Here is a 14631-nt window from a genome sequence, read left to right as displayed (position 1 = left end):
ATGACTTGGGAAGCCCCTCCCACCCAGCCCTATTTAAAAGAGATGCTTCTCCCTTCACTCCCTGCCAGAGTCCATCCCATTACACTGATTTCTTTTTACAGCATTTTTAACTCTTTGAGATTCTTTTTTCTTTCCCTGTAAAATATAAACTATCAGTATAGGGACTTAGCTTGTCTCTCTTTCTACTCTAACACCTGAAACAACACCTAGAATGTGGCATAGTTCCATAAGTGTTTATGAGTGAAGGTGAATGCTAGTGAAAAGATGAACACCAGGTAGTCCTGGTCACCCCATACACACTTCTGTGCTGACTGTAGTGTAGCTCGTGGCTGCTGCGTGTGTGTGTCTTGGAAATGGGTTGCCATTTGAGAAAGGAAGAGGTTGATGACAACTAAAGCTATATTTGGTAGTGTTGAAAGTACTAGAAAATTAGGATAGCTGTAGAAATTGTATGGCAATGTATAGTGGTTAAAATTTGGTAGTTAAAAATGCACAGTCTTAATTATCTTCTTAATCCTCTTTAAATATAGAAACGGTCACTTTATAAAGTGCTCCTTAAAACATCGCTCAAAATAGTTTGGCTGTATGAATTGTACAATCTTACCCAAACCTTAGAAGCCATATTAAAACATTGTTTTAAAATTATTTATTATTAGAACTCTCTTAATTTTCTCATCCTTGAAATAAATGAGCAGGACCCATGGTTACTTCGTTCTTGGTTGTAATTACAAAGAAACGCAGCTTAAGTTCTAGATTTGCACAGTGATTAAACAACCAATTCAAACTCAAAGGATATATTCTACCTCCTAATTCCTTATTTTTTAGATATTTTGTAAATATAACTTTTCATGCATTCATGAGGCTACATTTCTTTTTTAAATATATTTAATAATGTTAGAAATAATAAATAAATTTAATAACACATTATATATCAGTCTGTCCTCTAGGGAATACGGAAAGTATAGGGACATATAACAAAAAAGTAAAAATCACTTACCAAAAATATCTCTAAGATATTAACAGCAGTTACTTCCTTTTCTCTCTCTCTCTCTCTCTCTCTCTCTCTCTCTCTCTCTGTGTGTGTGTGTGTGTGTATATATATATATATATATTTATACCTTACTTTAGAAAATAAAATTGGAATTCTACACTAACATTTTGGATACAATATTAAAATGTGAGCATTTCCCATATTATTAAATATTCTTAGAAAATATTTCCAGCTGCATAGTGTTCAACATTCATTTGGGACATTTTAATTCCTTGTAAATTTTGCTGTTAGGAATATCACTTGAGTCACTGTCCCGGTACCCAAATGTTTGTACACATTTCCATCCGCCCTAGGATGGGTAAAATTAGATGGGATCATTAAGCAGGAGTAAACATTTATTGCCAAGTTGCTTCTTATAAATTTGTGTTTGTTTATATTCTCCAAATAGTGTGTGAGGGTGTCCTTTTCAGTTCCCCTATACGATTTGTTTTTGCACATTTTTTTTTGACACTTTCAAAACCCCAGGGATAAGAAGTGAGACAGGGTTCAGATTGCTACAGTCTCTTGGAAGGGAAGAGGGTGATGCCACTGATGTGGTCACTGAAGCTTTCCATCTGCTGTTCTGTAAGCACAGAGGCAGGCAGGCTGCGCAGAAGGCCAGGGAGAGAGATGCCAAGTACAGTTTAGAGGGGAAGTTGTGGAGGGATCATAAACCCTGGCAACTGCAACTGCCCCGCGACCAGCTCTACTCCTGAATTAAGAAGTACTGGTATGGAGCATTTCCAAAGTTCCCTTCTTTGGCTGTTTCTCAAATGTCAAGTTATATCCCTAAAGAAATTTTCATACATAAAGGGGTTCTTCTGAGTCACCAAAAGGTCAATTTTAATTTACATAATGCTTTATTTAATTGAGTAGTTCTGTTGTAATTCATTTGTTCATTTTAACAACTAAGTATTTACTGAGGGCCTTCTCTATACTTAGCCCCAGTGCTGGACGACAGCAACACAAAAGAAGCATTTCCCTTCCTCCAGGACTTGATAATCTAGTTGTGAAGAATAAGAAATATACACATGAAAAATACAACCAAGAATGCAAAGTATCCATAATTAAGTGCCCTAATGAAGGCTAACTACAGTTGATTAGTGGTTTGGAGTAATGAAGATTTTCTCATAAAAATGGGTTAGAACTAAGATGATTAGAAATGAGAGATTTGCTTTAGATAGCGTTCCCTTTGAAAAACCTCACCTCAGGGGTAGTCAGGCAGATCTTGCTGGCTCCCACAAACTTTTTTAGCATGGCAAGTCTCCAGGTTTCCGAGAGGCCTGTTTTACTGATGCATATCTCAGAGCTGTACCTGGGCTTTCCTTCTGTAATGCTGAGTAGTTTAATTACTCTTGGTGTACTAGTGAAGAAAACAGACTTGGAGGATTAACTCTTTGCTAACATTTTTACACGTGTACTTGTATTTAAACCAAGAAGTGACTAAGTAAACTTTGGGATTCAATAATGCTGTAATATCAACTGTACTGTCTCTATGTTAATTTTTAAATTTTCTTTATATGGGATTTCAGATTCATGGAAACAGCTATTCTCATAAAGTGGACATCTTTTCTTTAGGCCTGATTCTATTTGAATTGCTGTACCCATTCAGCACTCAGATGGAGAGAGTCAGGGTAAGTACCCTCCCTACTCAACAAAAAAGGTTCAAACAGAAAATAATCAAACATTTACAAAAGAGTTTTTTAAAGACTTAGTTGTTCTTAACACCAGCAGACCAGTTAACTAAAAGTAAAAGAGGTGATGTGAGTAACACAGGGAGGAGTTCTAGCCTATTTGCTTCCATTTAAAGTTCAGTCTTCAAAAATTTGTTTGGTTGGATTGTTTGTTCTTAGTTTTTGCTTAAATTCATCATAATTTAACAATGTTTTGCACTCAGTAAGTTTGTAATAAGTAAATATTTAGGAGAACCACAAGGTAATGGGGGCCATACATTCATATATTTAAAAGCTGTCAGATTATGCACAATTAGGTTTTTTTTCCTCTCAAAATAAACCATGACCACAGCCTTTAAAGCAGGTAGTACTGAAAGTCTTTTTTCTTTTATTTTAAGACAAGGTCTTGCTCTGTCGCTCAGGCTTGAGTGCAGTGGTGCAATCACAGCTCACTGCAGCCTCAACCTCCTGGGCCCAAGCCATCCTCCCATCTCAGTCTCCCCAGTAGGTGGGACCACAGGCACATGCCACCATGCCTGGCTAATTTTATTTTATTCATTTTGTAGAAATGGGCTCTGCCTATGTTGCCCAGGCTGGTCTCAAACTCCTGGGCTCAAGTGATCCTCCTGCCTTAGCCTCCCAAAGTGCTGGGATCATAGGGATGACTGAAAGTCGTTTTAAAGTAGCCCTCTGGGCCAGGCGCAGTGGCTCACGCCTGTAATCCCAGCACTTTGGGAGGCTGAGGCGGGCAGTCAAGAGATCGAGACCATCCTGGCTAACACGGTGAAACCCCGTCTCTACTAAAAATGCAAAAAATTAGCCGGGCGTGGTGGCAGGCGCCTATAGTCCCAGCTACTAGGGAGGCTGAGGCAGGAGAATGGTGTGAACCCAGGAGGCGGAGCTTGCAGTGAGCCGAGATCGCGCCACTGCACTCCAGCAGCCTGGGCGACAGAGCGAGACTCCAGTCTCAAAAAAATAAAATAAAATAAAATTTTAAAAAAGTAGCCCCCTGGGCTAGGCATGGTGGCTCACACCTCTAATCCCAACACTTTGGGAGGCTCAAGCAGGAAGATCACTTGAGGCCAGGAGTTCAAGACCAACCTGAGCAACATAGTAAGACCTCGTCTCTATAAAAAATAAAAAAAATTAGCAAGGCATGGTAACACATGCCTTGGGAGGCTAAGGCAGGAAGATCACTTGAGCCCAGGAGTTCAAGGTGGTTGCAGTAAGCTATGATTGTGCCACTGCACTCCAGACTGGGCGACACAGCAAGAACCTGTCTCTGAAAATAAATAAAGTGGGCCTCTGTCACATTCTTCCCTATCTTTCATAAGTAGCTACCCTCACCTCTTCTAGTTGTTGTCCCTGGTACTTACCTCCGTATTTTCAAAGTTTAGGCTCTTGTCACTGTTTCTTATTTTATCAGTTTTAGATCTTACTTATTAAATGATCTCTGGCCATGGTAGAAGAGGAAGTAGTTCTCACATAGAGCGAAATGACTCATACCTTCTGACTGAAAGGACCTACCAAATGTTCTGTATAATAAATGGAAAAAAAGAAAAAAGAAAAAAACAGTCAAAATAACTAAATTTCAGAACACCAGAAATAAAGACCCCAAAAGCTTCCAGAAAGAAAAATAAAACAGGTCTAACCTAAGTAAAGGATCAAGAATCAGAGGGCATCAAAATGTATATAGTTATAAATGCCTCAGAGAACACTAACAAGAAAGTGAAAAGACAAGGTGGACGCAGCAGCACGCGCCTGTAGTCCCAGCTATGTGGGAAGCTTGAGGCAAGAGGAATTCTTTGAGACCAGGAGTTCACGGCTACAGTAAGCTATGATTCTGCCTGCAAATAGCCTGGGCAACGTGAGACCCTATCTCTAAATAAATTAATTAAATAAAATAGAAAGTGAAAAGGCAGCTCACAGAATGGGAGAAAATATTTGTAAATCCTATATCTGAAAAGTATCTAGAATTCAGAATATATAGAGAACTATTCCAACTCAACAAAAAGACAACTCATTTTTAAAAGGGGCAAAGCAATAGACCTTTCTCCAAAGAGGATAAACAAATGGCCAATAAGCATGTGAAAAGATGCTTAACATCATTAGGCACTAGGGAAATGCGAATCAAAACCACAAAGAGATACCACTTCAGGACAATCTAGGGTATCTGTAATAAAAAAAAAAAAAAGCAAAGAAAATAGCAAGTGTTGGCTAGGATGTGGAGAAATTGGAACCCTCATGCCTTGCTGGTGGAATGTAAAATGGTGCAGCTGCTTTGAAAAACAGTCTCGCAGTTCCTTAAACAGTTAAACATAGAATTACTATAGGATCCAGTAATTCTGCTCCTAGGTATATACTCAAGGGAAATGAAAACATAGACAAAAACTTGTATACAGCTCTTCATATGAGCATTATTTCTAATATCCAAAAGTAGAAACCACCCAAATGCTCATCAGCTGATGAATGGAAAAACAAAGTGTAGTATTTTATACAATGAAAAGTATTCAGCCATTGTAAGGAAGGAAATACTAATATGTGCCACAACGTAGATGAATCTTGAAACCATGCTGAGTGAAAAAGCCAGACACACAAGTCCACTTCTGTATGATGTAATTTTTATGAAATATTCATAATAGGCCACTCCATAGAAACAGATTTCCAACATTTTCTTTGTGCTTTAATATGGCCCTTTCTCTTTCTCTCTCTCTCCCTCCCTCCCTCCCTCTCTCCCTCCCTCCCTCCCTCCCTCCCTCTCTCCCTCCTCTCTCCCTCCCTCCCTCTCTCCCTCCCTCCCTCCCTCCCTCTCTCCCTCCCTCCCTCCCTCCCTCTCTCCCTCCCTCCCTCTCCCTCTCCCTCTTTCTCTCCCTCTCCTTCTCTCTCTCTCTCTCCCCCTTATCCTTCCTTCCACACATACACACACACACACACACACACACATGCACACACATGCACACACACAGCCATCTTGGTATCCACAGGGGATTGGTTCCAGGACTCCCTATGGATACTGCAGTGCTCAAGTCCCTTATATAAAATGGTGTAATATTTGCATAGAACCTACATATATTCTGTGTATTTTAAATCTTCTATAAATTACAGTACCTAACATAATGTAAATTCCATGTAAATAAGTGTTATACTATATTACTGAGGTAATAATGACAAAAAAAAATCTGTATCTGTCCAGTACAGATGCAAGCATCTATTTTTAAATTTTTAAAATATTTTCATTCCATGGTTGGTTGTATCCTTGGATGTGGAATCTGTAGATGTGGAAGACCAACTGTATATACATATATATTTCTCCTATATTTTGAGGATATTTGATGGAATGTACATCTGTGCTCAGGAAACATAGTTATTAAATCAGGAAAAGCTATTGATAAATTTTCCACTTGAGAAATATACAGCCTCTTAGTCATTTTGTTAGAGTATCAAAAAATATTTTCATGTTTTTTGTCAAAGTCAACTTAATAAGTGATACTTTTTTTCTTTTTAGACCTTAACTGATGTAAGAAATCTCAAATTTCCACCATTATTTACTCAGAAATATCCTTGTGAGGTATGTGTAGTTCTCATCTTTTATCTCCTTTAGAATCATCTTTAGAACTTAAGGGGTCCTTAGCAGTCGCTCAGTTTCCCTATATTACAGATGAGGAAGCCAAAAGTCTAGAGAGGAAAGAGACCTGCTCCCAAGAGCACAAAAAATTTTAAAACCAAACACTGGAAGTGAAGCCTGGCTCCTTCAGCCCAATGTCCAGTGTTCCACACTGTAGCACCTGTGAAATGTATATATTGATAAATCTTGCATTTCTTTAAATAATTAAGTTGGAGTTAGTATGTGTTCATTTTCAAATTGGAAAAAGTCAAAATTTATCTTTCAGTATCTTAAGTATAATGAAGGGTTGCATTAAAAAATGGACTTTGTAACTATATATTAATACCTACATATACTTAAATATGTTTTACTAAAAATTGTCATCATGTATTTTGCAAACTTGATGGATCTATTCCCAGGGTGGCTCATAAGAGTACATGTTATATTCAAAGAGATTTTTAGAAACCAAGAAAAGGTGTTGGTTGCTGATCTCTGCCATAATTTTTTCTAATTAAGATTTTTATTGAGATAATTGTAGATTTACTTGCAATTATAAGATTTTTAAAACTCAGATTATATCTATGTTTCAAGGATGTGATTAAATAATCCTTTATAATATGTTAGAAAATCAAATTACCCAAAAATTGTCCATGCTTTTTTGAAATGAGGGTTGGCAAACTAGTGCCCACAGGCCAAATCCAGCCTACCACCTATTTTTATAATAAAGTTTTATTGGAACACAGCCATGTCCATTAATTTACAACTTGTCTCTGGCTGCTTTTGTTCATCGATAGCAGAGCTGAGTAGTTGTTATCAGAGACTTGAAAACTCGAATATGGCTCAAAAACTTAAAATATATACAGAAAAATTTTGCCAACACTGATTTTAAAAACTGTACAGTGATCAAACCTGGCCAGTTTTATCATAAAACAATTTTTATATTTCAGTATATGATGGTTCAAGACATGCTGTCTCCATCCCCCATGGAACGACCTGAAGCTACAAACATCATTGAAAATGCTGTGTTTGAAGACTTGGACTTTCCAGGAAAAACAGTGCTCAGACAGAGGTCTCGCTCCTTGAGTTCATCGGGAACAAAACATTCAAGACAGTCCAACAACTCCCATAGCCCTTTGCCAAGCAATTAGCCTTAAGTTGTGCTAGCAACCCTAATAGGTGACACAGATAGTAGCCTACTTCTTAGAACATGCCTGTCCAAAATTGCAGACTTGAAAAGTTTGTTATTTGCTCAATTTTCTTGTGGACTACTTTTTTTATGTCAAATTTAAGCTGGATTTGGGGGGCATAACCTAATTTGAGCCAACTCTTGAGTTTTGCTATACATAAAGAAAGGGCTGTCTTTGTTCTTTGTTAGTCTCTTGAAACTGGCTGCTGGCCAAGATTTATAGCCCTCATCGTTTGCCTAAGGAGGTAGCAGCAATCCCTAAAATATATATAGTGAAAGCTAAAATGGAAATATTTTTATAATACAGAAGAAGGAAAGTCCCCCCTATGTGGCAACTGTTGTTCTAGAAATATGCTTTCTAGAGATATGATGATTTTGAAACTGATTTCCAGAAAAAGCTGACTCCACTTTTGTGCCTGGTGGGTTTAGGAATCTGCACTATTTTGGAGGACAAGTAGCACAAACTGAATAACGGTGTATGTCCATAGTTTTATAGTCCTATTTGTAGCATTCAATAGCTTTATTCTTTAGATGGTTCTAGGGTGGGGTTAGACCTTTTTGTACTTTTACCTCCAATAAAGGGAAAATGAAGCTTTTTATGTAAATTGGTTGAAAAGTCTAGTTTTGGGAGGAAAAAAGCTGTAGTAAGAAATGGATCATATATATTACAACTGACTTCTTCAACTATGGACTTTTTAAGCCTAATGAAATCTTAAGTGTCTTATATGTAATACTGTAGGTTGGTACTTCCCCCAAACTGATTATAGGTAACAGTTTAATCATTAACTTGCTAACATGTTTTTATTTTTCACTGTAAATATGTTTATGTTTTATTTATAAAAATTCTGAAATCAATCCATTTGGGTTGGTGGTGTACAGAACACACTTAAGTGTGTTAACTATTGTGACTTCTTTCAAGTCTAAATGATTTAATAAAACTTTTTTTAAATTACATATGGTTGACTCTTATTTTGAGGAGTTAGTCCTAAAATGGTAGATTTTCAGATTTATAAAATGGGATCATAGATCTAGAAAGAGTCATAAACCTATCCTCAAGAAAACTTCTTCCTAACCCATTTCAGACAGGTATCTTTTTCATCATTTCCCAAAGACTTGGCGGGCCCTTTCAAAATTCACAAGATCCATAACTGACAGACATTTTTGCTCAGTGCCTACCCTGTGCCAAGAACTGGGAATATAGAGAGGACTCTCCCCTAAAGGGAGAGCTCTCAGAGAAAAGGGCTGTGGTGATGCTATTGTATTGATACCGAGGTGCATCTGACATGTGCCCACATGGAGGCATGTGGCATGCAGGGCTGACAGGGCATGAACCAGCTAGACACAACCTAGAAAGGTCAAAATGCATAGCATCTCCATCTTACAAACAATGTCTGCCACACAAGGTTATGAGCAACCTGTCAGCTGGAAAAACACTTCCCAGATGTTTGTGGCTGACTGTCTATCCAGACTCACTTGCAGCAGTGCTGCTCAAATGACTTCTCCAGCTTCTGCTTGGTTCCCAGCCAGCTCACCCCCATCGTCTTCATCTCTTGGTCCGCCTGCCTTAGTTGCTATTCCTTTTCTCCCTTCCTCTTCACCCAGCCAGGGGTGTGCTTTTGGCAGCATACCCCACTCAGTCCCCCAAAGATCCTTTGACCCCCAGGACTCCCCTAGGAGCTAGCCATGGTAGACACACTATTACCACTCTACTTACGGTCAAACCCAGGTCCAGAAAGGTGCTGTGATTTGTCCAAGGCCACAAAGACAGCAAGAGCAGAACCGGGATCAAAACCTAGGTATTGAGATTCCTAGTCAGTGTTTTGTCTACTCCCTTGCACCAAGCTGTCTAGGGATTTGTAAATTCTTACATGATGTAATCAGGTTTTCTTTCATTTTTACCCTGAGTCTGCTTTTGCTGACCACCAGCAGGAAAGCGGGCATGGGGTTGGGGAAGTTAAGGGACTGGGCTAGCAACACTTAAGTCCATAACAGTAGTTAGAATGGAGACCCCTGTGTTCTCACCCACAGCCCTTTCTACTGACTCCAAACCCCACTGCACTCTTTAAATTCTGTTGTTTTTCTGGCATCTTCCCATTCCCCGCCCTTGCCTCTGCTTTTAGCACATTGTATTTGATAATACTTATTATCAGGCTGCAGAGGAGCCAGCAACTCTGATGAAGATTAGCTTCCCCCTTGTTTGTTTCTAAGATCTCAGAAAGTAAGGGGACACCTTCTTGTAGTCCAGCAACATCCAGCATAAAGCCTGGTACTTGATTACATATTTGCAGAATTGAATTTGAGGAACCTAGATATAACCCCCACTACAATAAAAATTTGGCAAAAGTGAAGTAGGAAAGATGGCTTAAAAATCCTGATACTGGCTGGGTGCAGTGGCTCACACCTGTAATCCCAGCATTTTGGGAAGTCAAGGCAGGTGACTTGCTTGAGCTCCGGAGTTTGATACCAGCCTGGGCAACATAGCAGGACCCCATCTCTACAAAAGATACAAAAGTTAGCCAGGTGTTGTGGTGCATGCCTGGAGTCCCGGCTACTCCTCCGGGAGCTGAGGTGGGAGAATCGCATGAGCCCAACAGGCAGAGGTTGCAGTGAGCTATGGTTGCACCACTGCACTCCAGTCTGGGCGAGAGAGTGCGACCCTGTCTCAAAAAAGAATCCTGATGCTAAAAACATGAGAGCATCAAATCCTGGAAGTGTTTTGTTTTGTTTTGTTTGAGACAGAGTCTCCCTTTGTTGCCCAGGCTGGAGTGCAGTGGCACCATCTCAGCTCACTGCAACCTCCACCTCCTGGGTTCAAGCGATTCTCCTGCCAGGAAAGAGCACAGGGCTCTCCTGATTCACCCTTCAGGGAGGCAGTAGGACTAGCCTGAGAGCTGGTCCAGGGATAGGAAGCCCATGAGAAATTTTGAAAACTAGTTACTTAGTCTGCTGTTTGCCTCCCAGGATTAGACAGAAAAGCAGACTTTTATGATGTTAGGATGGTGTGGGGGGTTTTCTTACTGATAGCTTTCTCTAGATGCATTACAACAAAAGCTATTTTATTTCTGTGCCATTTTTCTCTGAGAGAGTGGAGACAGAATAAGCTCCCAGTCTAACCACTAGCCATAGTGGAGAAGTCAAGGGCTAAGCGGGGACTCTGGATGTTCTTTGGCTCACTGCTGGGAACATCTATGATCCCCCATAACTAGATTGTCAAAGCACTGCCTTGTGAGACTTCCCCCTGGAGAGCCTATCCCTGCAACTACAGTAACTGTCACCAGGTGGCTCATTTTCACCGTTTTCCCCAAGTACAGTCATGCGTTGTTTAAAGATCTGAGAAATGCGTTGTTAGGTGATTTCGTCCTGCAAACATCACAAAGTGTACTTACACAAACCTAGACGGCACAGCCTACTGCACACCTGGGCTGTAAGGTGCAGGCTATTGCTACACACCTGGACAGCATGATGTCTACTGAATACTGTAGGCCATGGTAACAAAATGGTAAGTATTTGTGTGTCTAAACATAGAAAAGGGACAGTAAAAATACAGTATTAAAAAGTTTTTTTTTTTTGAGACGGAGTCTCACTCTATCACCCAGGCTGGAGTACAGTGGTGCGACCTCAGCTCACTGTAACCTCTTCTTCCTAGGTTCAAGCAATTCTTGTGCCTCAGCCTCTGGAATAGCAGGGATTACAGGAGCCTGCCACCAGGCTCAGCTAAGTTTTGTATTTTTAGTAGAGACAGGGTTTCATCATGTTGGTCAGGCTGGCCTCGAACTCCTGACCTCAGGTGATACACCCGCCTCAGCCTCCCAAAGTGCTGGGATTAGAGGCATGAGCCACCATGCCCAGCGCCAGTATTATAATCTTATGGGACCACTGTTGTATATGTGTTCCCTCACTGACTAAAACATTGTTCTGTGGCACGTGACTGTAGTAGACAGTTGAGGACTGAGATAAAGAACATTCTTCCACCTGTAAAGGTATTCCTCCCTCCCCTCATATGTTCAACACATCATGAGAACAAGCATGTCAACATAATCTAAATATGGCAGATATTGCAAAATTCAATTATACAAAGTCCCACATGCCATGAACTGCTTTTAAATTTCTCATGTGGACAATGACTTAAAACAACAAATAGGCTAGGTGCGGTGGCTCACATCTATAATCCCAGCACTTTGGGAGGCCGAGGTGGGAGGATCACTTAAGCCCAGGAGTTTGAGACCAGTCTGGGCAACATGGCAAAATCCCGTCTCTACAAAAAAAAAAAAAAAAAAAAAATTAGAAAATAGAATAGAAAATAGCCAGGCATGGTGGCACATACTTAGACTCCCAGCTGCCTGGGAGGCTGAAGTGGAAGGATCACCAGAGCCTGGGAGGTTGAGGCTACAGTGAACCATGATTGTGCCACTGCACTCCAGCCTGGACTACAGAGTGAGACTTTGTCTCAAAATAAACAAACAAAAAACAAATACAAGAACAGTATGTACCTGGCTACTTCCAACAACTCTACTCCTAACAACTCTTAGTATCCCTAATCCCTAATCCCTTACTCGGTGCCTCCCTATTTGGAGCAGCTGAGTAGCTTTCTTTTCTGATTCTTCTTCATAATCTGGGGGACTAAGAAAAGGTTGGGGAAGGGAGAGGGAACAGAGAGAACACCCCATGCAAAGGAACGGAGGGAGGGCAGGAGTAAAAAAGAAAGCTCTCAAAGGTGGGGTGGGGAGAAGTAGACCAACTTAAAAATTATTTTTGAGTCGGAAAGGCCAGGACACTGGAATTCACTAAATACAGGTGAAGGAGAAGATGGCTCCTGAGTTTCTGGTGTGAATGCTTTTATAGAATCCAGAGGAGGGTGCAGTTTGGGGACAGAAGAAATGGCAGATATCCCTTTTTGAAGATGATGGATGAGTATTTCAGGACTTTGTTGATAAACAGTTAAGGTATTATTAACTGTTTAATAATAATAAAGAAAATTAGAAGCTGTAGAAAGTTACTGAACTGAGGAAGGACATGATGAGAGATTTTAAGATCACTATAGGCTGGACACAGAGGCTTACTCCTATAATCCCAACACATTGGGAGGTCAAGGCAGGAGGACTGCTTAAGCCCAGGAGTTCAAGACTAGACTGGGCACCATAGTGAGATCCCTATCTCTAAATTTTTTTTTTTTTTTTTTTTTTTTTTTTTTAACCACAAGATCACTATGGTGGCTGAGGAAGACGGTTGACAAGAGGGAGAAAGAGTTGGAGATGAAACCAGACAGGGGCTGTTAGCCTTTATCCAGCAAGAGGTTAGAGGGCCTGAGCCAGGGCAGTGGAAGCTGAAAGCCATCCCTTCTTTGTCCAGCAGCTGACCACGTGCTAGCTCCCAACAACCAGAGGAGGGTCTTCTATTAATGCTCTGTAATGTTGAGTTTTGAAGGACTTCAGGGGGTGCTATAGTGACTGGCTCTTTGGGAAGAACCTGCTGCTTTCTCAAATGTTAGCTTTTAGAGTACCCAGACAACACTGTCATAAATGATGGCAGCCACTTTGGGACCAGCTCCTCTCTTGCTAGCAGCAAGAATGTGAGTAAGAAGAGGAGAGGAAACAGTATAGAATTTGCTGGCATAGAGCTCTACTGCCTCCCAGGAAGACCCTGGGAGAATTTTCACCACCCAGAAAGGTCACAAACTTGCCCCGAGGGAGTGAGAGGGTTTCATACTGAGAAGTAATGAAGGAGAAAGGGTGCTCTTTCTCCAAAAGGATCTTTTCATGACTTACTCAAGAAAACAGCTGTCCAGCCCGGCCAACATGGTGAAACCTCGTCTCTACAAAAAAAAAAAAAAAATGCAAAAATTAGCCAGGCATGCTGGTGCACACTTATAGTTCCAGCTACTGGGGAGGCTGAGGCCGGGGAACCACTTGAACCCTGGAGGTGGTAACAGGAACTGTCGGTACAAAGACCTGGCTCAGGAAGAAGAAGAGCTCGGGCTGGTCAAGCCGAGATCGTGCCACTCCACTCCAGCCTGGGCCACAGAGCGAGACTCAGTCTCAAAACAAAACAAACAAAAAAAGCCCAAATGAATAAGTGATGATATATTCATACTATAGACACTCAATGAGTCAGTAGCACAAGTGGAATTACTAAATGGTTCATTAAGCAGATAAATGACAAATGCAAGTTGCAGAGAAGTGTGAATAGTACAATTGCAACCAAGTAAAAGAGTTTCTATGTCTGTTTAAATGGAATTTTTCATGGGCATAGAGGAAGTTTTGGAAGGATTCTCACCAAATGCTACACTAGTTACCTTACAAAGGTAGAGCTGGGGAGGGTGGAGAAGATTATTAACTTCAATATGCATCTCAGCATTGTTTGAGTTCTTTCCAATGCAGATAATACTTTAATCCAATGTGATTAATAAGTTAAATTTTAAAATTAAGAAAAAGGACACCAATAAACAACATTTACTCTCTCTCTCTCTCTCTCTCTCTCTCTCTCTCTCTCTCTCTCTCTCTCTCTCTATATATATATATATATATATATTTTTTTTTTTTTTTTTTTTTTTTTCAAGATGGTGTTTCACTTTTGTCACCCAGGCTGGGCTAGAGTGCAGTGGTGTGATCTCGGCTCACTGCAACGTCTGCCTCCCGGGTTCAAGTGATTCTTCTGCCTCAGCCTCCCAAGTAGCTGGGCTTACAATCATGAGCCACCACACCTGGCTAACTTTTTGTATTTTTAGTAGAGACAGGGTTTCACCATGTGGGCCAGGCTGGTCTCAAACTCCTGGCCTCAAGTGATCCACCTGCCTCAGCCTCCCGAAGTGCCAGGATTACAGGTGTGAGCCACCGCCCCTGGCCAGCATTTACAATATCTTAGTTGATCTCATATTTGTATTCTACTTTATAGTTTATTTGACATAGTCTCATTTAACTCTAATAGGATCTCTGCAAAGCAGATATTTTCATTACTGTTTTATGTGTAAAAAAAAAACAAAAAACAAAAAACCAATAATTAAAATAACTACAGCAGCCTAACAGGAAGCTTGTGATAATACAGTTATCATTGCATTGCCCTTGTTAATATAACAATCCCCACTTTTCTGAATAACCCCCAATTCAGAGAGCATTTTAGGGGAGTGACAGGTGACAAGACA

General features: G+C 40.4%; 1 protein-coding gene and 1 long non-coding RNA gene across 3 annotated transcripts in view; one reads left to right on the top strand and one right to left on the bottom strand.

Annotated features, from left to right (window-relative positions):
* EIF2AK3 (eukaryotic translation initiation factor 2 alpha kinase 3) overlaps window positions 1-8447 on the top strand; it is a 76599-nt gene extending 68152 nt beyond the window's left edge. Inside the window, exons 15-17 of one of the 2 annotated variants that reach the window (XM_010378440.2) lie at window positions 2563-2664; window positions 6209-6271; window positions 7255-8447. In XM_010378440.2, the coding sequence (XP_010376742.2) occupies window positions 2563-2664; window positions 6209-6271; window positions 7255-7455 (366 nt within the window). In that variant the 3' untranslated portion in view covers window positions 7456-8447. The remainder of the gene's footprint in view (window positions 1-2562; window positions 2665-6208; window positions 6272-7254) is intronic. The other variant, XM_010378441.2, reaches the window with a different exon arrangement.
* Window positions 1-14631, bottom strand: part of LOC104674178 — a 37864-nt gene that overhangs the window by 10576 nt on the left and 12657 nt on the right. The gene's annotated exons all lie outside the window — the stretch shown is intronic.

The sequence above is a fragment of the Rhinopithecus roxellana genome, chromosome 17, assembly GCF_007565055.1.
Source record: "Rhinopithecus roxellana isolate Shanxi Qingling chromosome 17, ASM756505v1, whole genome shotgun sequence".
NCBI classification, from domain to species: domain Eukaryota; kingdom Metazoa; phylum Chordata; class Mammalia; order Primates; family Cercopithecidae; genus Rhinopithecus; species Rhinopithecus roxellana.
Note: the sequence above shows the minus strand (reverse complement) of the source record. Positions and strands in the feature narration are given on the sequence as shown.